The 25,399-nt window shown below is 38.3% G+C and overlaps 1 protein-coding gene across 1 annotated transcript; it reads right to left on the bottom strand.

Moving 5' to 3' along the window:
- Positions 1 to 305: 305 nt before the first annotated feature.
- atg9b (autophagy related 9B) lies at positions 306 to 24,121 on the bottom strand. Its single transcript, XM_036591856.1, has 15 exons — positions 24,032 to 24,121; positions 22,939 to 23,091; positions 20,285 to 20,328; positions 19,819 to 19,883; positions 19,436 to 19,606; positions 15,602 to 15,743; positions 14,592 to 15,340; positions 11,923 to 12,076; positions 11,254 to 11,433; positions 10,787 to 11,032; positions 7,878 to 8,119; positions 7,302 to 7,404; positions 4,970 to 5,054; positions 4,351 to 4,530; positions 306 to 2,682 (listed from the first exon to the last, which is right to left on the bottom strand). The coding sequence occupies exons 2-14, from the start codon at positions 23,045 to 23,047 to the stop codon at positions 4,370 to 4,372; spliced, it is 2,451 nt and encodes an 816-aa protein (XP_036447749.1). The 5' UTR covers positions 23,048 to 23,091; positions 24,032 to 24,121; the 3' UTR covers positions 306 to 2,682; positions 4,351 to 4,369.
- Positions 24,122 to 25,399: the final 1,278 nt, after the last annotated feature.

Here is a 25,399-nt window from a genome sequence, read left to right as displayed (position 1 = left end):
AAGACAATTAAGGCCTAGTAAGTTCTGAGACTTTACATCTGGAAGGGTGTCCAAACTTTTACACATGCCACAATTCTCATTTTAATCTTTTTAGCCTTTACTCACAATGTTTAATATAGCATAGTCAACCAGGAATAAAATAAATTAACAATTACGTTTAACAATTACAAACAATTGAATTTTAGAAAAGGATTTGATAAATGCAGAAAAATGGAGGGTGTACATACTTTCTAGAAAGTGTAAAAGAGACTCCGCTACATTAATCTTGACCACATTATCATAATTGTTCAGAAGAAATAAAAAAGAGGGGTTTTTTTTGGTATGGTTTATTTTTAAATAGAGTTGATTTAATTAGACAAAACAATCAGAAAAATAAAAAATAAGAGATAAATATCGAAACCATCCAAACAAAATATATAGCACCTTGCACAGTCCGTTTTCAGACTGCTGATAGTGGACATGAAGATAAAGATGTAAAATAACGGATCACAAATTATCGCGATTAAGTCAGTTATCATTCCGAGACTGTGTGGAGAACCACCTTTTCCCACTCATGCTTGGCATTAAGCAAAAACTGCAAACCTTTAATAGTCGTAACATGCCAAATGTGAATATTCATGATCTGATGGATTGCACGCTCTGATTTCTCTCTGTATTTAAGTTGCATCAACACATAACATCCACCAAAATAAATACTGTACATTAACTAGTCTGATGTTTGAACACACATCTGGAGGTATTTCAGTTTGTGTAAAAGGAATAGTTCAGTCAACATAAGCTAATGTTGTTAACAATGAATGAAAGTGAATAGCCACTAATTAGCAGTGCACAAATGGAGGAGCTCATTGGTGGCTAGTGCCTCCCATTTGTTGTTAGCCATGTTAGCACGTTTGGTCGAGCTATTCCTTTAAATATCAATGCATTTGCCCTGATGTAAAAGAACCCAAAAGCACTGCCTACTTGTCAGAGGCAAAGATCTACAACAATATGACTTTTTTCCCACTCACAAGAAAAACAATTCATTTTTGAGAAACCATCAGTAAGGTTGTTTAAAATTGATATGTCATACCCATGGGATGTGCTTAGCTACTAATGACCATAGGTGTGGAGAGCGGACAGCTGAGCCTGGCGCTTGCTGCTAGTCGCAAGGGACCAGCAACTCATTGTACGAGCTCAGCGAGAGAATACTACATCAGGGTTTATGGAAACTGTCATAGCCTTCTGGTTTTTGTAATAGCCTGTCCATGATATGTAATAGAGCCATATTTATCTGGGGACGGCAAGAGAGAGAAGATTAATAAAATCTATTAATATTACTTGTCAAGATGACAACAGGTCTACAGCTTGATTAAAAGCTAATGCATACCTAATTAATCAGTTAGCTAATTAGCTATAGTGAGAAAACCATATGTCACTTCATAGGACTAACTCAGCTGTTGTACGAGCACCATTAGGACATTTCACAAATACTGGAAAAAACCTATGTACACTTTCTGTTCTGCTGTCTTCCAGAAACTTAATCACAATTTCATCACCATTAAATGTCAGTTTTCATTGTTATTGTTAACTAGTGTCATAATTCCTACTTGAATCTACAGTATAGTGGATCTGGCATTCAAGCAAATAGGCATCATAATCATTCTACCAAAACACTGACTTCTACATGAGGACCACGGTCATTCTTAAATTTGTTGGTGGCGAATGTATTTTAGTGGTTAAATTACTTGCCCTTTTATTTCTTCTTTCATGCACTATACTGTGCTAACAATCACTGTGGAATATTAAAATTATCCATGAGCTGTGCATTCACTTCACTTATACATGAAAATAAATTTGACACCAATGTTGAAAATAAATCAAAATTAGTGCTGCTTTAACAAATAACTTGTGTTCGGGGATGGCAAACTCCCATAAAGTGAAAGGCAGCTGAATAATTACGTTTTCAGGACAGTTACATTCACTCTAATGCTTGAGACACTAAAATACAGAATCTTAAGATTTGAAATTCATATTTTTGTCATACTCAGTGACGCTGTATTTATAAGTTTCAACAATGTAAAAGACTCCAAACACCCTCAGGATAAAACAGGGACAGAAGTTGGTATACACATTTTTGATACTTAAGCTCAAGCAGCATTTCCATAGTAGGTACTAATAAACTTACCAACCCCCTTTGTGTTTGTTTGTTTGTTTTCTTTGTACTTAGAGGAGAAATCTTGACCTTTTACAAAGTTTTATGTTCACTGCTGGGGTGTCACACGCAAAGAAATAAAAACACACTGCCAAACACTGCTGTTTTTTTTATCAAAGTGACGACCACACTAACGTCCAATTCAACGTTTGCCACGATCTGATGTTTCTAGCATCCATAATGTTCTTTTTTTAAGCAACACGCAGTTAGGGACCAACATCCTTGGTCTCAGGACAAACACTCACCCATACACATCTAACATATTCAAAAAAAAGTCCTCAAAATTAAATATATTTCTGATGAAAGAAGCGAGAGGAGGGGTGGTTGACATACATTGCAGTCCAGCATGCCACAGCTCCCCTGGGCTGGAAGACAGTGCAGTGAAGATTCTGATCCCACGGCTGCGGCCGGACACGTTCTCGCACTGACCGATGCGTTTGATCAAAAAGCTTTACATTAAACTAAGGCCACAACGTTCTTCCAGAAAATGACTGCAAATGAAAAAGAGAAGAAAATTAGAAGTATTGAAGGGGAATTTCTTCTGTTTTTTATTTTTTTGCATAATCCAATTGTTAAAGAGGAATTCCACCAGTTTTTCCAAATGCCTGGATAATTCAAGCGTTGACATGTAAAGCAAGTCCTCCAAAGTGGTTTGATGTGAAATCTAACATTGTAGAGAAACTCACTGACTGGATTTCTTTACAGCGGTGGTGACGTCTACACTGCCAACACAGACATTTCATTTACTATCCAAAATGACCATTAAACCAACACGTCTTCTGAGTCTTTATATTTAATGTTGCTAATGATAAAATAGTGGTAAATCTGAAAAATATGGGGTTTTTAGTACTACTGTTCCTTACAGCACCTTGCATGTAACTCTCTACCATGAATGGATTTTAAAAAATATGTTATAGGCCAAAAGTTTATCTTAAAACTACTGTAAAATATTGTTTTAGGTGCCACGCAGCGTATTTGTAACCATTTCATGTAATAACTTTTTTATTACATGCTTTTGGGGGCATTAAATGCTTTGGACACCTGGTAACCACTATTGTGACCAATCATCATAAAATGACCATTGAATCTGCATATACCTATCCAGCAACAATGGTTTAAAAAAACAATGCAGAAATGTTTAAGAATCAGTTAAATTCCCCTTCAGGATGTAAACAGTCATTCAGAGTCAGAAATATTCACACTAACGATAAAAAGAACCAGACGTCTGAAGTGTTTAATGGCTCTAAAAGCCCCCTCGCAGAAAGCCCTCACATATAATGGTTATGAGTATGCTGTCTGATGCCTGAGACATAGTCTTTTATGATAAGTTTTTCATCTAAAATGTATTTTTAAAATGCAAACAGAGTGGAGAAGTTTAGGTAGGGCATTCTAAGGCACAGTAGCATCTAAAGAAAACTTATTTTTCAGAATTACCATAATTTTATCATTATCAACATTACATATAAAAACTCAGAAGACGTGTAAATTTACTGGTCGTTTGGATAGTCAATAAAATGACTATATTTGTGTTCTAGACATCACAACCCCTGCTTGCTATCACCACCACTGTGTGTGTGGTGGGGGGGGCAGGATACTGAAATGACCTCTGTGAGCTCACAAGCTTGCATACGTTCCACGTTCGGCATGCGTCCTTAGCAACGATCAATCAGAGGCATTGTCGCGTAGGGTGTTCATCCATGGAGTCCAGCTGCCATGTGTGTGACAAGGGAAGCTTATCCTCTGCATGACATCTGCAGTTGTTCATTTTCTCCACAACTACATCATACTGTTTGCTGAAGCCAAGCAAACATCAACCCTGCAAAGAAGGCCTTAAGTTTCTCTACAATGCACCATTTAATATCAAAATACTCTGAGGTGGAATTTTCCTTCAGGTTAATATAAAAATTAGAGGCTTGGAATTTAAGGACTTACATGAACTGGGTTAAACTCTAGGACTATTACTATGCAGTATCCAGGCAGTTGGAAATGGTGATACAATGAGATAATGAATTCCCTGAACAGATGACAGAAAGATAGCAAATGGAGGATGGGAGGGGAGGAAAAACACAAAAAGAGAGAAAGAAAGCAAGATAGTGTTCAAGTATGTGTGTGTGTGAAATTTTAATGGCAGGGCTGGAGACAGTGAATGGAGAACACACCCTACGGCTTTAAGGCACTTCAGCTGCTCCCCCTAGTGGTCTGACTGTGCTCTGGCGCAGGGCTGCTGTTTATCTCCTCTTCCTCCTCCTCCTCCTCTTCCTCCACCCAGCCTCCCAGACGGAGGGGGCTGGGCAACACCAGGCTCGCCGTATGTGTCGACTGCATCAGAGGCCCAGGTGCTGGGTTTGGGAGAGGTGGAATGTGAACGATATTTATATAACCATGTAAATTAATCAATCAATGACACATCTGTGCCCATTACTGTGACAACTCCAGTGTATTTTGAAATCATATGGTTAATGTAGACACAAATCAAGCGAAGTTCAACATATTCAATGGAAATGAACAGTAGTACTGAAATGCAATATATGCATATCGTTGCTGTCCAAACAAAAAAACAGTGTCTCCAAAATGGTAAGTTTAGAGGAGGCCAAAAATGTTCTTTAATTTCAATGTAAGTTAATGTAAAGTGATTTTATTCCAAGCAATCTTGGACCATTTCTACTGATCCATTCATCACGAAATTGTCACACAATGTAAACAAATTAGAGTCTGAAACACTGTCAGGTATAATACAACATGTTCTTAAAAGTGGCTCTGTCCAAATATACAGCTCACCCGCAGAGGCACCAGTGTCCCTCATGGCCACAGGAGGCTGAAACTGGCCTGGTCCACGCTGAGACTGGAACTTCTGCTGGTGGACCTAAAACAAACCCATATTAATGTGGGTTAAAATTAAACATGTCAGTACAGTACAATAACCTTTACACAAAACTTGCTGGTACTTACAAAAAGAATACCCATATTCTCAGCCAATAGTTGTCCTTCTACTTGTCAACACTCACTCCTTGTATTGTTGATATTTAAAGAAAAGTGTTTTTTTAAACCTCTTTTGGCATTTACACTTTCCAACAGCCCTTGCTCTTGGCTTTAGCAAGATACCAAAACAGAGCAGTAGAGTGAGGCAGCTTTATTCCAGAAGTTCAAAAGAACCAGAACCTTATTTTTAAAGTAAGCCTCTCAGTAGAATGAATAAAGTGACAAAAAATAAAATAAGAATAAAACAAGCTCTAACATCATTAATCTGTGAAAATAAAATCTAATGGAATACATCTATTCACCCAAAAATACCAGTGCGTAAAGGACACACAGTATAAGATTCGATTTCTGTCAGGGCAATACTTATTACAGCAAAAAATGACATCTTGGCAAGTGAAATCATCTTAAACCCTGTCAATAAACCTAATATTTCTCATTTTGAGACTGTTGTAAGAATATTAATAAATATTAATAATATTTACATTTAGCTTAACTCATTAACTTAATTTTAGGCAATTTACATGTTTAAAGTCCTTTTATATGGTCAAATTCTGCTGACAAGCACTTGAAACAAGGAAGACACCTTCTCTACATAAAATTAACCACCTTTAAGATGTTTTCACTTTCCAAGATATCATGTTTAGCAGTGATGCTAGCCTCCCACTATTTTATGAATGATTTCACCAGTCATTCTACCCTAACTAGCAGGGAGTTGCAAGCCTGATGCTGAAGGTTAAAGAGCAGCCAACTGGACATTTGTTATTTGAAAACCGTTTTTATGTAAGAGTGAAGCTGAATCGAGATTAAAATTGACTTGGTACGGAACTTACACTGAAAATGTATTGCGGAATTCTGAGGGCACAGGTACAGATTATACAAGACTTAAGGCCATAAATCAGTGAGCACATCCTGATGATATCTAGACAAGGCACATATAGAACAGATGTTAATTTTGTATTTGGGCTACAGAAAGTGATCACTGGAACACTGGAAGTCAGTTAATGTACGTAAACAATGCACTACAATATAGTTTTGTTAAGGGCACCTCCTATTATCGCAGTATGATTGTTTTACCACCATTCAATTTCACATCTTTATACTGACAGTTCATTAGTTCATCTGAACCTTGTGATGTAGTCAGTGTGCAACATACACCCTGGCACTGGGGGGGTCCTTCACTGGCTTGCGACTCCAGCATTGGCTGGATGCTATATTACTTTCCAGAGCTCCGCTGATGCTAGCTTCAATGGCACAAAAATGTTTGGTTGAAACAGTGCTGTTAACAAGGAGAGAGGACCTGGTTAACATTAGCTTATCTAGCTTGCTACCAACTCTGCTCACCACAGAACAGGTTCAGTTCTGATTAACACAAGCTACAGTGAAGTTTCAATGATAATGACTCAAATTTGAGGAAGCGAGTTAAATAGCTGTATTGGAGAGACAAAAAGCCGAAATTAAACCTGTTCCATGGTGGTTTGGATCTGTAGCTTCTTAAGCTGGCTCATCTCTCCTAGTTAACTTAGCTAGTAGCTTATGTATAAGTATATGTTTGACTTCAACTAACTGGTGCTTTGCTGTTACAAATGTAGAACATAAAAACTAAACTCTGGGGGAACAAAGTTGAGTGACTGATGTTGAAGTGACAGAAAACAAACTTGCTCTGTAGTGTTCTCAACTGTAGCCTGCTGGGCTAGGCTAATACTAATGTAATGTTAGCAGGCTAAAAATGTCACTCACTGCAGTACAGGCTTGGTTCACCCTAACTGATGCTGACATGAGGACTCTGAGAGCACAAAAGCAAGTGTGAGCAAAAAATTAACTGTGGTGTATGTGTGGCTATTAGCCAGTTAGCCGTCACTGAACTACCAGTGTATTTTTTCTTCAGTATTTCCTGGTTCTGAGGACAGCAAATGGAAAAAGAAACTGTAACCGGTCTCGAGTCCACACCAGTGCAGAACAGGACAGTATAGCCCTGAGAATCTTTTGGCCCTGAGTATGTTTGTTTTACTTAAAAATATTGTAACTACTCATAAAAAAGGTGACAACTGACACTTGTAGAGTAGACGCTTCATTTGCAGTGTACAACATGGAGGTAAATCGTATTAGAGATGCACAAAATAGGTGCACTTACCTCATGCATGTATATGGCATGCAGGCTCATTTCTGCAGAAGCAAACTCAGACAGCAGGGCCGTGTTGGACTGGCCAACGATCTTGGAGTCACTGACAGACATGCTAGATTAAAATGAAAAAGTTTAATCCATCAATTCGCTGCAGTTTAATTCTGATAAGAGCCTATTAGCAATGCTATTTAATTTCCTTAGCTTTCCTAATTCAAATGACTGGGAATTATTGCTCTAAATGAAAGGGCAGATCAATTAGCTTCAGTGTGATGCTAATTTGAGTCATTAGCAGTGTTGTTTAATTTCCTAATTTATTTTAATTACTTAATAATTCAACTGACACAGAGTTATTGCCTTAATTTGGTTCAAACAAAATGGGCTTGGTAGGGAGTTATTCTTCAACAGACCAATAATTCAGCAAAAACTACAGTGAGACATTCAGAATAACAAGCTGGCATGACTAATGTATTCATTTTTGCATTCATGTTTTGTTTGTTTTAACACTATTTGCCCTGGCTCACTGAATATCACTTTGAATTAAAGTATGATGTTACAGTTATGGGCTGTGGTCAGGAGCACATGTACCTGTCTGTGGCAGAGCGGTCACTGTGGTACATGGGGCCTTCATGGTGGTGGTGGGCAGAAGGCAGGAGGACGTGTGAGCGGGAACGGCCTGCATGGGGCTGCTGGGAGGAAGAGAGTGAGGCCAGCACGCTGGCTGCGGCAGAGGCTGTGCTGCTTGGAGGAACGAAGCGACGGTTCCACCCTGGCAAACCGGATGCAGTCAGCACCGGGTGGGCCAGTACACTTGCCAACAGATTGTCAGGCTGTGAGGGAAAACGGCCAACAGACACAGCAAAGCACAGAGGAAGTAATTAGTAGAGGTGGCTAATATGTCAAAAATACACATTATACTTCAAGACATTCTCACAATACATGATAAGCTTCACAATATCTCGTCTGATAAGTTGGAACAGACAAAAATGAATTAGCTGTGCAACATTTTAAAAAATACTATCAAAAATGTAAATTTTATTCAATGTTTCACATACTGCACTAAATCCAGTTAAACAAGACTAATTATGCTCTTTTTTGTAACGGAACATGCAGTTAGTCAGTGTTCTTTACGTACTGACAATATCCACAATATGCTCAGAAAATCTTTTTGTAATCATCCTTGTTCTGCTGGTGATTTCAAATGTGCATTCTACAATTTCTCAAATGAATGCCCTGAGTCTCTATTATTAAAAGCGCTTGGGAGTTACTCGAGGTGTGGGGTGTGTGGGATGGTATACTTTCTGGATTGACTCCTTCTCAAGCTGCGCTATCCATGGTCTTCTAAAATTTACGGTGGTACACCGCACGCACTTATCAAAATCTAAGCTCGCCAAAATCGGGGCCTTTTCTCATTTTACTGTTGTTCATATAGAACCCACTCCACCCACTGGTTTGTCTGGAGTCACTAAAGAACACCCATTTATGTCCAGTAACCAATCTGATACAAAAGCATATACTTCTTTTATAGCAAGGCGCTTAATTCTACTAAACTGGAAGAGCTGCCTTTCTCCTCTTTTTTGCCATTAGATAAGAAACACTTAAAATCAATTACACAAAGTAAGGGTCAAATGTTAAGTTTTATTCCCACTGGAAACCGTTTCTGTCCTAAGTGGATGGTCTTTTCAGTATTCCCTCTTCATTACACTGTATATAAACACATGAACAATTAATTTTTTTAAGGTTGTGCAGACCTTTTCCACCTTTTTCCTGTTTTGGTCTCTTTCTATTCCCCTGTGTTACTGATATGCCCTTGTTTCTATTATTTCTCTCACTATTTAAAAAAAATTGTTAAGATTCTACCTCTAATCTGTAAAACCTGTAAGAAAGCAATAAAATATACTTTGCTCAGAAAAGCATGTTGTGACATAGTAGGACATAATCTAGCATAATAATGATAACTATTGTCACGTTGCCTATGCCTAGTAATTAGTCATTTATCATGCAACAGGGGTTTCTGCAAGTGCAGTTTAGAACAAAAAAAAACGCCTAAAACACAAAAAAAAAATCACAAAATTATCAAAAACAATCCAGGATCAATCACTTTTATGCGAGCTGCATACATTAATTTAATGTTACAGGGAAAACTACTCTGATTTTCTTTACAATGGTGGTGACAGGAACCGGGGATTGAACTGTCTACAACACAAATTACACTTAGAAAAATATAAACACAACACTTGAAAAGGTTTTACTGAAACCCCACAAAAACAGACAGGGTCGTTACACAGTTCCCTCATCAGTATCTGGTGTGACCACCACTCGCTTGTAGCATCGTAATTTATTTCTAAAAAAAATCCAAATGGATGCTTTATGCATAAAACAAAAGCTCAGACATCACACAGCATATTTGTTACCACTCCAGGTAATAAGGTCCAACGTGGTAGCTTTTAGAGGCATTTCAGATATCTGCTTCCTGTCAACACCACTGTGAACAATCAGAAATTAACATGAAACCACTCCGAACTACTTTGTCTGTTTGAGTTTGTTTGTAACAAAATAATTATGCAGAGATTTTGAAAAATTGGTGAAATTCCCTTTTACACTTTCTGTTTTTTGACTCATAACAATGTAAAATAGTTTCATGTTGGTACATCTGAATACTATTTGCTTAACAAAGGGTAATTCTTAATAGGAAAACGGGTTATAATGTCCATTCCTAAACAACACAGGCAAAGACGTAATGCACTCGATACTGGAATTTTAGTCCATTTTTTTTTACGAATCTAGCCACTAGCATTAAGGGACAAGACAATGCCAAAATGAATCATGTTCTCATATTATCAGGTGTGACGTTTCACAATTAACTGAAAATAAGAAAGTATTAATAGTCATTATAACAAAGAAAGTATTAAAGTCATCACTGTTGTACCTGTGGCACCTAACTGAACACCAAGAAAACTGCACTCCATCATTCTCCATATTCCACAAAGAAACTGTGGATAGTTATAGCCAGTATGATGCTCCTATACACAAAGATTGCACATTTCCACCTAGGGGTGGGCAAAATAATGACATTTATTTTATCACTTTAGTGAGCATATGGTAGATATCATTAGTAAATAAAGAACACTGACCAACTGCATGTGTCATTTCAAAGGGAGCATAATTAGTCCTGTTTAATTTAGTGCAGTGCACGGTGTGAAATCTTTATATAATCATCATATTTATAGTTTATGACAGTATTTTTGTTTTTAAATGTGGCACTGCTGGAGCTTTTTTGCCTGTTCTAACTTAACAAACTGGTCTTTTCCACTTACTAAAAACCAAATATTGTGATATATATCATGAAAAAATATTTTGAGGTATCATATATGATATTGTATTTTTGCCACACCACCCTACCAAATGACAAATTTCATTGATCAAATTACTATTTCTATCTATAATAACAAAATAAACACACAGCAACATTTCAGTTAAAATTGTGTGTGACTCACAGCAGTGGCAGACTCATTGGAGAGCAGTGAAGTGCACAGAGGAGCCTCAGAGAGGAGGAGCTGAGGAGAGGGTCCACTCTGCGCATCCTGCTGCACCTTTTCACGCAGGTGGCTGATAAAGACTGAGCTGTCCTGGGGAGGCTGCCAGCGTGGGTTCTTAATGGTGAAGTGCATGAGGGACAGCTCTGTCTTGCCGTTCTCTGCCTGCTGATACATAGAGGCCTCCGTCTGGCCCTCTGACATCCACTGCGTGGGAGGAAGCAGCGAATGGTTAATAAAGCAAAACTTGGCAATTGCTTTCGAACTGCTGAAACCACAACAACAGCATTCAGAAATTGCCTTATTAACAGAAAACAGTAGATAAAACAGCAGAAATAGCCACTGTTCTGTGCCAGCCCTAAGAAGATAAGTTGTGTATTTGAATAGTATTCATACACATACACTCACACACACTCAGCCACACTGACCTGTGGGTTGCCATGACGGCGAATGTCCATCTGTGCAAAGGAACATATGTCACCGACGCCCACCACCTCCACAGTGAAGTTGCGGAAGAAGTCAATGATCTCCAGAGACTTGTTCCGTAGGAGGAAAATAAGGATGAAGGGAGTGATGATGGGACTGAGCAGCTCTTCTAGTATAAATACCTGCAGAGAACATTTACACACACAGCTGTTATTTAAACTAAAGTAATACTGTTATTTCTTATTTAAGTCTTATCTAAGTTTATATACCATCAAACTGAGCTAAGAAGACCAACATCGAACCAAACCATGAATAAATACAATTGTTAATGTGACAGATCAGTTCCAACATCCACCAACCAGGGCCCAATTTCCCAAAAACGTCTTAGTGTTAAAATCACCCTAACTGGTAGAGAGAGCGTTCAGTGTGACGCTCACTCAACCATTTAGGAATCTATAGATGCTTTCGGGGAAACCCAGCTCAGCTGATCAGCAATAACATATTGTGTAGATTAACTACATACAGAACTGAATGTATATACTCAACAGTCTGTGCCACTTGAACACCAAGCTGTTCCTATTCAAAAGTTTTATAATCTTTACAGACAGATATTTCTGTCCATTAGGGTGTTGTCATGTCAGTGCAGTTTCCAGTCTCTGCAATATTCTCACCGCTTTGTACTGGAACAGCTGGGCCATTTCGTCACGTGTCTCACTTTTATTGGCATTGCCCTTCCAGTGGTCGGGCATGTAATGAATGTGCGCCAGCACACACTGTAGCAGCTGCTCCGGGCACCACACCATATGCTCGTCTGGGATAAAGGATCTGAAAGAAAGCACAAACCATGTAACCCTAATGCAAGGACACCTAGCAGGTGCTAACATTACATGTACAGTATGCTCAGAGGCGAGGATAAAGTGCAAGCAAAACAACCTGAGAATGTTGTCCAATGTTCATAGATATATATAGTTTTATATAATACCCCTGCAGTCAAAAATGTGTTAAATGGTTAACTTCTCTTGGATGACTTATTTGTATCAAATGTATTATTATGGCACAGAGTTAACATTTTTCCTCTGAAAACACAGGCTTTTTCAGTACATCCAGAAAAAGCTATTTGTGGGGCACTAGGTACCAGCTAAGTTTTGGATAGCATGAATAAGCTTTTTGGAACTTCTTACAGTCCAATAGACTACAATATGCTAGCCAGAAGGTTTTCCAGACACTGATGAGAGCTGCGAGAGACAGCATGAGGACAGCGCCCGAGCTCCAAACACCAAGAACAGCCACAGGAAGTGGCATGAGTCCGTGCTGGCAATACCAAACCAGCATCAGGTGGCTCTCATAAAGAGCAGCACAAGAACCTGAGCCGAAAGGGAGAATGTGTTGCTCGACCTCCCATTGTCTTGGCCCTCAAGTCTCACAGCTGTGCCACTGGATGCTCAGTGAAGACTCACTGACGCAAGTTTGGAGAATAAAACTCAAATGTGAGCAGACAAACCTGTTTTTTTGTGTGTGGTGCTGTTGGATTGAGGTACTTGTAATTCATATCCTTATTAGCACCAGAGGCAATCATCAGCTTAGCAAGAAGGCTAAACCACCAGCAATTCCAGCTTACTGGCACTGAGCTAAGGTAGGTCTGAGCGAGTGAAATCGAATGTCTGGTGCTGGAGTAAAAGACTCCAGAGAATCTTTCGGTTTATTGAAGTTACAGAGGGAGCATTGTTTCTGATCTGCCTCATCTCATCTCTCATAAAAGGGGAAAGGGGCAAGATTAAGAGATAATGCAGCAAGGGGTGTCTACACTATGCGTAACAGTGCATATTCCTAGGTTTAAGGACACTCCTATTCCATTTTAGCAGTTTCTTGGGCATACCAAAAACAACATTTAACAATTTATTATTCAACACAGATTTTTTTTAGTTTATGTGTATGATTTTAGGGGTACTTTAATATACAAGGAATGACATTTCAACGCTTTCATATGATATTTGACTATACAGATTTTCTGTGGTATTTCCTTAATAATAATAAAAAAAAAAACAAATTGTCGGCCACTGCGTAGCAACTTAGCTTTTTTTTACATCACAAATAAGTTTGACTCCATCACGGTCAAATATACGATATAAAAAATATGCTAACGAGGGGATCTCAACAACTACAGAGCATGTCTGAGCTAACGCAGCTTACTTGTTTGAGATGTTTAGACTGTTCAGCTAGCCGTTAGCTAAAATAGATAAATGATGGTTGTATTAAACATTATGCCAGTGTCAAATTTCTGTTCCACTTTTATCAAATAGACTGTGAAATATGGTGTTCTGTCCTAGTAGCTTAGCTACAACTTTTAAAAAATTACAGAACAGCTTTGATTCTGGCTCACTAAAGCTCTACTGATGCTTGTTCAGAGGATAAAGACTTAAATCTGAGGAGGCAAACCTATGCTTCTTTGTGCAAAGCCATTAGCTAAATTACGTTTGCTCTGCAATACTGTCCTGTGAACAAGCTAAAACAGCTTTAGACACCACAACACAGGTTTAGTTCCAGCACACTGAAGCTCCATTGACACAATTTAGAGGATGAAGATTCAAATCTGAGAAGGCAAATATTTGTGTGTGGAGGCGTTAGCTAAGCTACTTTTGCTCCACTGTACTGCCCTCTTAGCAAGCTTGCTAAAACAGCTTTGCACACTACAACACAGGTTTAATTCTGGCTCACTGACACAAGTTGATAAGATAAAACAGAGTGAATGAAATGAAGTGAGCAGTGGAGTGACTGACAGAATCTAACCTGCTCTGTGGTGTGTTGAGCTACTTTATTAGCCTGCTAAGCCAGCGCTACCATAATCAGCTCCATAGGGCTCTCTTTAGCAGTGTTCGGCATTTAGCAATTGATCTGGCTTAAATTTAAAATCTTGTAAATTTATTTTCTGATTAAAGTTGCACTGACATAACTTTTTTCCGTTCAATGGAAAATTTATCAGTGGATAAATCTTTTGTTGATACTTGTACTGTTTTTAACAGGAAAAAAGCAATTCCACATAAATTTAGTGTCATGCGATTAACCTGGCATCTATATTTAATGGGAAACATTTAATTAAAATAAATGAATAATAAATGAAATGATTAAAATAAAATTTGTAGTTAAATTAATCAAAATCTACACAAGTAGAATTAATTAAAATATTTTCACAAAAAATCCCATTTGGATGAGACTTCAGAAATATAGCAAAGTGCCCAAAAAGAGCTGTTTAGACTTAAGAAACTGTAGCTCACAGAGTCTTTGTTGTCATGTGATCTGAAAGCTCCTCCCCCTGCCCCTCCCCCTCAGTCAAGGCCTCTACCTGGTGATGGTGATGACCACGCCCAGCACAGTGATGGCAGTAAGGATGTGCTGCACGGTGAGTACGTCCTCGTCGTAGACAGTGAGCGCGATGAGCACAGCCAGCACAGAGCCTGAGAAGAACGCCACATTCTTGGCCAGCACAGCCAGCAGCGGCGAGACAAAGGCATTCATATACTTGGCGGCTGGCTTGTAGCCCCGGCCCAGTCGCCCCTGCAGCTCGTGGTCCAGCTCATTGAAGTGGCGCAGGTACAGGCGGCCATACAGCGACCAGCGCCGCGCGCCTAGGCTTCCCGGTTCACGCTTGATCACCTCGGCATAGCTGAAGAAGGCGTACAGCACCTGCCACACAAGCACGAATGGACACAGCAGCAGGTTGGTGATCCCTGCCAGCAGGATGATCCGGCTCAGCTGCCGGGCGAGCTCCAGGCGGTTCCCCGCCCGCTTGTACTTGGGGTGTAGGTTCCACTTGTTTTGGAACAGCGAGCAGGGCCCCCAGAAGAGGATGAGCTCAAAGTTGTACTTAAGGCCCTGCGTGAGGAAGACCACGTCCCCAAAGAAGGGCACACGCAGGCGGACTGGCAGCAGTGACTTGTTGATCATGGCCACAGTGTAGTTCTTGAAGCGCAGGATGCGGTGGTAGATGTCCAGCTCGGTAAGCTCCTTCTTGTGGATGCACATCTGCTGCTCGCGCTGCAGGCTGATCAGGCGTCCCTGCACTTCCTGCCAGCTGAAGTTACACAACTCATCCTGGCAAACAGACAAAGATAAAATAAATCTTTAAATCTGACAGTTCTGTGGGCTGACTTCAGCATTCATTCAGTTAAAAGAATCATTTCACTAATCAAATTGCGAATAAGGAAATACACTGAAAAATGATTTTACAGGCACTGATGGTTAGCCGAGTGTCCCGCTATGACCTGCTTAGTAATTTTTCAAATGCACTAGAATGGTTCTACTAGATGTAATGAATCAGTTGTTCCAGTTCACCAATGATGCCTTCATGCTTACCATCCTGATTTTCAGGGCCTTTATATAAAACTGACGGATCTCCCAGTAACTGAGGACATTACAGATCACCTTCCCGAGGCGATAGATCCAAAAAATGGCTGCCATTATAAGTAGGAAGATGATCCAACTGTTGCTTTGAATCCTGAAATAGAGAAATCCAGTTGTAGATGGTTATATGATGCTACAAGGGGTTTTGCATAATCTTTTACATGAATATATTGTACACTTACGTCTTGTTTTTATTTGTAAATAATCACAAACAGTGCTGCAATGATGAAATTTGATTTTGTAATGTCCAATATCTGTCCAGTCTTTCTGTGCATACTGTCATGACTACTCACAATAACCTTTAACATACAAACACTGATAAAATAATGAACAATAAACCATGGCACATTTAGTCACTGTTTGCAGACTGAAATTTGCATTTGTTTTGATAAGCTGCAGTCACAGAATGTGAATCCAATTTATGTATGCCAACCTCTCTTCATCCCTTAGAACTAAACAGCCTATTTTTGTTACATTTAAGACTGATATGTCAATACAGCAGAACTGACTGCCTCCCCCATACTGTGCCTTGTAAAGTAGTCTAGGCTGAAACACTCCTTACAACTTTAGCATGAATGGGCGAAGCTAAACTGGCTTACTCTGCAAATGTATCACATAACAAAAACAATTCTTTCAAAATGGGCTGCTTTGCAGCTTAGTTTACATATATGGCCTGTAGATATTATATGGAAAATTTATCGAACCTGTCTTATCGCTCTGTCGAGGAAAAGTTATATCGCGATACTTATCGTTATCGTTTTATCGCCCAGCCCTAATGGCCTGTATGGACTAGAGAGTGAACGGTATGTTTAACTTTAACTAGTAATGTTACATATTACATTAAACTCTTCTCTTTCAAAAGAAGTGAGGAAATTTAGATTTTCCATGATATGGTAAATACTAAAATAGACATATTTATTGAAAAATTATTTCTGCTTGGTATTGTAGTTAGAGAACACTAACAGACAAACACAAAAAAGATACAGAATCATGGCAGAGAGATGCAATGCTGCACTCCAGAATATTGTACTATATGACAAATAAATGGTAGTTCTGAGTCGTTTTAAGTGTCCCCATGAATAGGGCCCAACCAATACGTCGTACCAATTTTACTTACTTAGCAGCTAAAAATTCAGATAACCGATAACAGCAGCCGATATGATTTTATATTTAGCTTTTAGATTTTAATGTTATACATGACTGTCAGTTCAACTGTCATGCTTTAAATAAACAGCAGAAACTCACAGTCCTAAATAATATAAATATTGTAGCAGGGTGGAGCTTTTTTACTCTAATTCCATTGATTAATTCCAAATTGATTCACAACCTGTTTGTTATGTAGATCTCTCTCCCACTGCATGACAGCACCACCAACCAAACAGAGCATGCACTGTATTACAGAATATATGAAGCCTGTCACTGAATCTTTTAAGCCACCCACAGACAGCACTGCAGGCCAGATCTACAACCTCAGAGGATAAAGCTAACCACACTTCTCTGTCTTGTGACCACTTGGTTGGCTAGCACCCAGCACCAAAAACCACCACACACACACACACACACAAAACCACACATCAATATCCATGTTATAAAACGTTGTGGTAAAACATAACTGCTTTATGGGTTTCAGCAGATGATAAGGGATGAAAGGCTACTGGGATCTGGATCAGCGTGTGCTTTCACTCTCTGACTCCTTCCCCTTTAATACCAAGTAAGCAGGGCTTCAATAACTTGGGGCCAGGAGGCACAAACTGTTCTTGGAGTCAGCCCATACTGGCACCACATCATATTCGATACAAACATGTTTCGCCTCTGGTCCAGGGCAAGAAATGATTGCATCTACACAAAAAAAAAGTCTACTGTTGCAAGTGATTTTACATAACAAGGCACCAATGAAGAGACTGCCACACAGGCCATGAGTAAAAATGACATTAGAAACCATTTTAGAATTCAGAAACAGCAAGTACGTAATAAATAAACTACAAAACAACAAATAAACATGCAAAGCAGTTCTTCTCAGAATCATTCTGAAAAGCTATCCATTCCTTGTGGAGCAACAGAAATAGCAAGCTCTGAGAAAGCAAGTTCCCTCGGCTGGTGTTGCAATAGAGGTGTTAGTTTACGGCCCAGCTAGCACAGGGCAGGCAAGGAGGTAACAGGACTACAAGGTACCGACACCAAACTGGATCATATGCTGTCACATGCACGATAAGGCATGAAAGTCAGCATTGTGCAGGTGCTGAAATTTGGTTTCAAGGCTTTAGTACAGCAGAGTTGTGGCCCACAACCTAAGAAAATCATTCTACAAGAAAAAACTCCAATAACTCCAGTTCAGAAACGTGAAGGCAAAATTGCTGCTTATTTGCTGAATTTTACTTATTGCGAAAAAAATAAACTAAAAGTTTGCCTGTGCAACAGTTATGTCTTATTTTTTCCTGTATGTTTAACTCAGCAACTGTTTTAACTCAGCAACTGTGTTCAGCCCACAGAACTAGAAACTGTGCACTAAAACCGGTAAAATGTCAAGTCAGCGTAAACTGTTCCCGCTGACAAGTGTGCTTCAATAAAATGGGTGTAATGATACACTTAATCTATGATTCAATTTGATGTGATTCTCGACACTGGGTTCACAATTCTGAATTCTTATAATTTTAAACAAAATTTGAATGAAGAAAAACCATGAAAACCATGTTGTTGCATGACTTAGATGACACTAAAGCTAAGAGGCAGCAGCAGTGCTGGAGTGAGTTGGTGCTGATTGCCTGCGAACTTTGGTGTTCAAATAATGCAGCTGCATTAGACATTAACAATGCAACAATGCTCTGTTACAACCCTAGCCTACAGTATAGTGTAAAAATCAGTCTCTCATTGTTTATTGAATATTTAGTTAAAACAACCATTAAATACAAGTTATTCATTTTCTGGAGATATTTCTAAGGAGGTTATATACAAAATAATCCACTTGCGTAAGAAGAGGGAAAGTCAAAGTGAAAAAACAGGAGTTCAAAACTAATTAAAAGATCTATAGAAGATGGGAGTAACAACTGTGCAAGATCTAGTGGACCACCAAAACTATCACCATCAGATAAACAGTACTTAAAGCTTTCATCTTTGAGAGACGCTTCAAATCTGAAGAATTCTGTCCATCCTTCCACTGTAAGAAGATGGAAAGGACGTGTAGCTATTAAGATGCTGTTACTGAGAACAAGACACAGACAAAAAAAAAAATATGTGTAAATGAAACAAAGAAGTTGCTGGTGTTCTCAGAACAATGGACTGGCCACTCCAGAGGCCAGACCTCAACATCACTGAATGTGTTTGGGATTACTTGGATCATGTGATGCAGAAAATGCAACCAACTTCTAAGACTTCGGAGAGGTGGAAAAATATTCTTTTTTTTTTTAAAGAAAGCAAAGCTGAAAAGCAAATCATAATGGAAGTTAGGACAAAATTAAAAGTTTGTGAATAATTAAAAAAAATCTAAGGGATTGAAGTCTGTGAAAAGTCAATGAAGACTGAAGGCTGTTTGCATATAATGCGCTACAGCATGACTGGGCTCCTTCTAAGTCAAACCACTGTAGATTTAGCAGAGTACCTCACTAAAAACACATCACTGCAAACCAGTGGAATATCCTGGAAAAACGTCTTTATAGTAGATGTCAGTTGTGTTGGTTGTTGGCAAATTGATTTAATTCTAAAATCCTTTCATTTAGAAATCCTTTCATACTTTTGGACCATGGTATTGATCACAACTACATGTAAGCATTTAGGATGGACAACACAGACCTCTCAGTGCACTGCTGACTAGGTAGGATGGCATCAGGCAGGGTGACCTTATTCCTGTCCAGTGGGTTCAGGCCCTGGCCAGTGTGGTTGACCGCTCGGTTGGCGAACAGCACATCGTACTCCACGCAGTTGAAGAGAAAAGTTGTGAAAGTGACCACGAAGAGAAACTGCCTAAATGGGGGAAACCAAAAAAAGGTTCAGTCTGTATTCAGAATGTTGATCACTGGTTTATTTAAAAAAAAAAGAATTTATGCCATTGAACGTTAAAGCTGGATTTCTGAATGAATATTCAATGTAATTTAAAGCTTATTAAAAGAAAAAGAATCTAAGATGAGTCTGTGGTTAAATTTGGGTCATAAGCATAAAGCACGTCATTTACTTACACAAGCTCGAAAAACTCTGATAACATCATGCAGGCAAATCCATTCTTCTGATGGAAATGATAAATGTGAGCAACTTAATTAAGGAATCACAATATTACTACATTTGCTTTTAAAATAACAAAATTCTCTACAGAAATAAAGGTTTGATCGACTATGAAAGAGGACAGAATGTCTGCTTATTTACAGTGCTTCTCATTGCATCCAGCATTTTTAACTCACGCAGCTGACTCACAAAGGTCTGGTGTGAAATCAGTGTCACAGAACTGCAACTAAATATCAATGAACACGCCTCCTTGCTTGCAGTGAATATCTAACTATCTGCCTGTGAATGGAGGAGCCAAAAGCTCTTTTAATGCTCTACTGAGTTCCAGTCTATAACTCTGGAATCAATGCAACCCCGTGATAAACAAATGACTAGCAAAAGTCAGCTGCCAAGAAATGTGACTTCACCAAAAAAAAAGGATATTCGAGTGAAGAAATTGTCAAGGTTCTTGATGTGATGCCAGGAATCTATGAACAGAAAGAAAAAAAGTTGTATCAGATGAAGTATCAGTGCCTATGTGTCATTACTGCTATGTTACACTTCTGTGCAAACGTAGCTGTCATACACAGACATTATAAGCAATGGTCTGCACTTATCAAACATCTCAGAGTAAGAATGATGATCCAGGATTAATTTATGGCTTTTGCATAATACTTAGTAGAATACAGATAGGCCTGTCACAATTATTACATAATCACCTAATCGCAATTATTACAGCAATATTAAGCCACAACAAACGCAATACAAATTGAAGGTGGTTGGTTGAGGCAAATAAATGTAAATAAAAGAAAGCAGTATATGCATTCATTTAGACACCTTGTGGGAAAGTTTGTTTAACATGTTCTGCCTGAATACACATGATTCTGTGTAACTGAGACATTGCGCGAGGGTGCATAGCAAACATAGCTAGGAAGCAAGATGGGCCAATTTGCCAATTTGGCCACTTTTGGCTTCTACATATAGATGCATAGAATAAATAATAAAGGACAATTATATCATTAATTGTAACTATTTATATGACAATTAATCATCAGCTAATAACAGACCTGACCTGATCTTAGATTTGTTTTCTTTTACTGAAATACTTGCTTAACTTATTTGATATGAGCCAAGTTTGTAAACACTTTCAATATGAGAGAATAAGTATTTTCTTGCAAATCTTAAAACATCTTTTTTTGGGCGGGGGGCATTTGCACTGTATGAACATTTCATCATTAAAAGAGCAATAGTATATAAACGTGGAATAAAATCTTTAATACACATTAGTATTAATGTGTATTAAAGATTTGTGTAACTACATGGTTAAGATATCAAGCTACTGTTCACAGTGCTGGTGATAGGAACCAGATGACCAAAGAGTTGTAAAAGCTCCCCCACAGAAAGTTTTTACACTAAACTGTTATGAATACCCTGCCTGATGCCTGAGACATTGTTTTTTGATAGTTTTGAGATAAGATTTTGGCCTAAAACATATTTTTAAAACACAATCATGGTGGAGAGGTACGTGCAAGATGTTATAAGGAAATGTTTTAATTTATTTATTTTTCAGTTTTTGCAGTTTTAACATTTTCAACATTACAAAAACGAAGATACGTGTAGGTTCACTGATTATTTTAGATAATAATAAAATGGCAATATTTCTGTTATCACCTATTACCACCACTGCAAAAAAAATTGAGCCGTCAAGTTTCTCTATAATTAACCATTTTATATCAAACCACTCTAAATGACTTCATATCTCAACAAATGAATTATATAGGTCTGCCATGGTCATCAGATCACAGCACACATTTCCACTTTGCGTCAGTCCATCTCAGATGTGCTTTAGCCCAAAGAAGTTGGAGGTGTTTCTGGATGTTGCAATATGTCTTCCGGTTTGCGCAGCGGAGCCTTAACTTGCATTTGTAGAACTGTGTTTACTGACCAGGGTTTTCTGAAGTGTTCCTGAGCCCAGGTGGTTATATTCCCAGATTCTCAGAATCTTTTGATGATATGCGGTGCTGCAGAAGGTGAAATGCCCAAAATCCTTGCAAATGCTCAATGAAAAAAGTTGTTCTTAAAGTGCTGATGCATTTTTTAAGCAAAGTGGCAGGCCTTAACCCATCCTCACTCATAAAGGACTAGGCCTTTCCTGAATAACCCTTTCATACCCAAGCATGATTGTTTCAACTGTTTAAGTTGTTTTTTGGAACATTTTGCATGTTATAGTCTTAAACTGCACCTGTCCTAACTGTTTTAGGACATGCTACAGGCATCACTTTCAGAATGACAATATATTTACAAAGGTAAAACATGAAAAATTAAAAGATTAAAAGTTAAAACATTATATTGTGTTTATTCTGTTTCTTGTTAAAGAAATGTCAAAGTGAATTAACAAATCACCGCTTTCTGTTTTTATTTGCACTTTACCGATACCATTTGTATAAACCTAAAGTGGCCAAAGTGGCTGATTAGTTCACTTGCTTCCTAGCTGTTGATATTTGGTAGCTCCAAAAATGATGACAGAAGCAGTTTGAACTCAAATAAACAAACGTTACTCACCACTGTGCTCTAAACATGTTATAGCACCAGTCAGAAGTTAGAACTATTGATGCTTTCATAAGACCCGTGTAGTGTCTCAATCACCTTCAATCTTTTTTATGTATTTGCCTCAACCCAACTATAGCAAACACACCCAATTTACACAGTTTGTGGCAGCATAAACATATGTAAGCTAACAGCTGTGGAAAATACAGTCGGATGCACACCCCTGGTCAAATTACTTGTTCTGTAGATTTTCTAAGTGAAAATAAGTGACAAAATAACACATCCTCTACATGAAATTTAAATATGGCATTTTCTGCTCATTTTAGTGTACCACTTTCATTTATTTGTTGAGTTCAACATATTAGAAAACATAAAATATAAAATGTGCCATACTTTTTACACATTTTATGTTTTACTTATCATTTTGGAGATATAAAGTTTTTATACCATAGCAACCACATGCACACTATACTTTAAAATGTAGCTTTAAACAATTTGTTTTGGTCTTAGATTCATATAATTAATCACAAATCCAAAGAAGGAAATCGTACCTTTCAGGCCTTCTGGCACATGAATCAGCAAGTCCTCTTCTCCTGGAGGCGAGTCTTCCTCATAATCCTCTATTCTCTGGTATTCCTGGTAGGCTTCAAAATCAGCCATTGTGCTTCACATTCTTCTCTCGTCTACAAAACACAGTACAGGTCCTAAAGAAAGGAGATATCAGTGCCATTAGAGAGGAATTAGGAGAAACATCATGTCCATTGTTCCCAAACCAGCCAAACAGACATGTGCCTCTGTTAAATCTTCCCTGTAAACTCGCATTGCTTGTACACTAACTCCAACTTCCGGTGTGGCCGAAAAGAGGATGGTTTCCCCTTTTGCGTCTTGATTCCTCTCAGTGCTTCTTCCTTGTGCTTTTAGAGAGTATTTCTAGTTTTTTTGTATTAATGTTGCCTTTGGCTTGTTCATTAGAGCAACTGATCCTGCATTTCTGAAAAGCTCCTGTCTGTCAAAAAAATGTTATACAAATGAAGCTGAACTGAAAATTTGTCTTTGAACATAAGACAAATTACACAAAAATGGCTAGAATTATTAAAACATGACATTGTCTAAACCAGAAATCAGTGAAAGATCGATTCTAATAATTTTACATTTTGTTTGCAAAAAGTGCTTTAGTAATAGACCCTTCTAGTTAAAATACAACAATTGTATCCATCTTAAAGCAGGTTTTTGACAAATATTTTTTTCTTTGTGTAATCTATAAGTTACAAACCTGTCTTATATGCTTTTGTTTACAGTCAGAGATGGTAATACAAGCTAAGTTATACAAGCCAGCCAACACTGATGCTTATTTCACCTCCATATAACGTTAGTTACATAGTATCTTTATGTATTGCAAGAACAGTGTAAATATTAAAAACGTTTATAACTGACCGGCTCCGCTACAAATGAATGTCACCACCATCCACCTAGCTGGACAAGCTAACTGAATTAGCAGGTTAGCTGACTCATAGGCAGGTTACAGACCGTTTACGTAGCTAAATAGAGAACCTTTTACTTTTTTTAGGAGTTGCAGTAATTAAAAACGTACACATGAAATATATCAAATAGGACATGTCCACATTTTAAGCTCTGAGCTCTTACCATCCGGACGCAGACGGTTCTTTTGCTTCTTCTCTCCTTAACAAAAACACACATACATGTCAACAAACCTCGCTGATGTCACTTCGCTGTGCTGCTGACGTTATTTCGCTGAGGCTTCTGGTCAACGTAGTGTTGGAGACTTCGGCTGTATCGACTCCGGCAACTGAACCGTACGACGTCTTAAATGCTGCTGGAAATAATTATTTTAAAACTATAGATTATTAAAAACTTTGTATGACGTTGTTTTGTTCATTAGACTAAAATATGTCTTCATGCAATCTCACTGTGACAGTGGGTTATAATTACTGGTTTCTGTGCAGATAAATCTGGATTGTGATCTTTGACATGACAGACAAATACAAATATAAGATACTACTTTGCAGCTAGCACATTTGTTATATTTCGATGAAGTGAATCTATTAAAGTACTAAAGAACTTCTTGGGAACCGAAAAGACTGACGGCTGAATTTAATAAACAACATAAATAATGTTTCTCAGCCAGATAAGCTAAATATTTGCAAATTTTGGGATTCTAGGACTAGAATTTAACACCTCTAATAAGGGTTCCCAGCTCCATAAGCCCACAGTTCACACTGCTCAGTTTAGTTTTCCTTCTCTTAAAGGGGAATTCCACTGTTTTTTTTAATCTGAATATTAAATAGTTAGATGTCAGCAAAGTCATTCAGAGTGAAATGTTCCGTTCTAGAGAAACTTACCAAGTTGTTTACAGTGCTGGTACCAGACGTCTGAAGCATTTAATGCATCTAAAACTCCCTCATAGAAAGTTATAATGTGAAATTGTTATGCTGCCTGATGCCCGATTATTGTTTTACGGTAGTTTTGAAAATGTTTTACGAAAGTTTTGAGAAGGTTTTATTCTAAAACATATTTTTAAACACTATTTTTTCTTAAGGCAAAATAGCCCCCAAAGAAAATTCTTTTTTTTAGATTTTCCACTATTTTACCTATATATATATATTGCACATAAAAACTCGTCACAAAGCGGCACATCTCCAAAATGGTAACTTCGTAGGAGAAAGAAAAAAAATACTATTAATGTAAGTCAATGGAACAAGTAATTTTGGGCTGTTTCTTTTGGTCCATTCATCATGAAATTTACCCAGTTAGCCAAATTTGTCTGGTCCACTGGTGGGCCACATCCGTGGTTTGTTTTGGCCCAATATACGGCTGGGTCCTCGGCTCAGATCTGGCCTACATACATTAAAGGGGGTAGAACTAAAGAATATGGCCCACATTTGGCCCCAGTCTGGCCCAACTAACTATCTATCTATCTATCTAAACACCCATCCATCCATCCATCCACCCACCTACCTACCTATCCATCCATCCATCCAACCCACCCACCCA

The sequence above is a fragment of the Colossoma macropomum genome, unplaced genomic scaffold (genome assembly GCF_904425465.1).
Source record: "Colossoma macropomum unplaced genomic scaffold, Colossoma_macropomum, whole genome shotgun sequence".
Taxonomy (NCBI): Eukaryota; Metazoa; Chordata; class Actinopteri; order Characiformes; family Serrasalmidae; genus Colossoma; species Colossoma macropomum.
The sequence above is the reverse complement of the archived record's forward strand: the minus strand, read 5'-3'. Positions and strand labels throughout refer to the sequence as shown.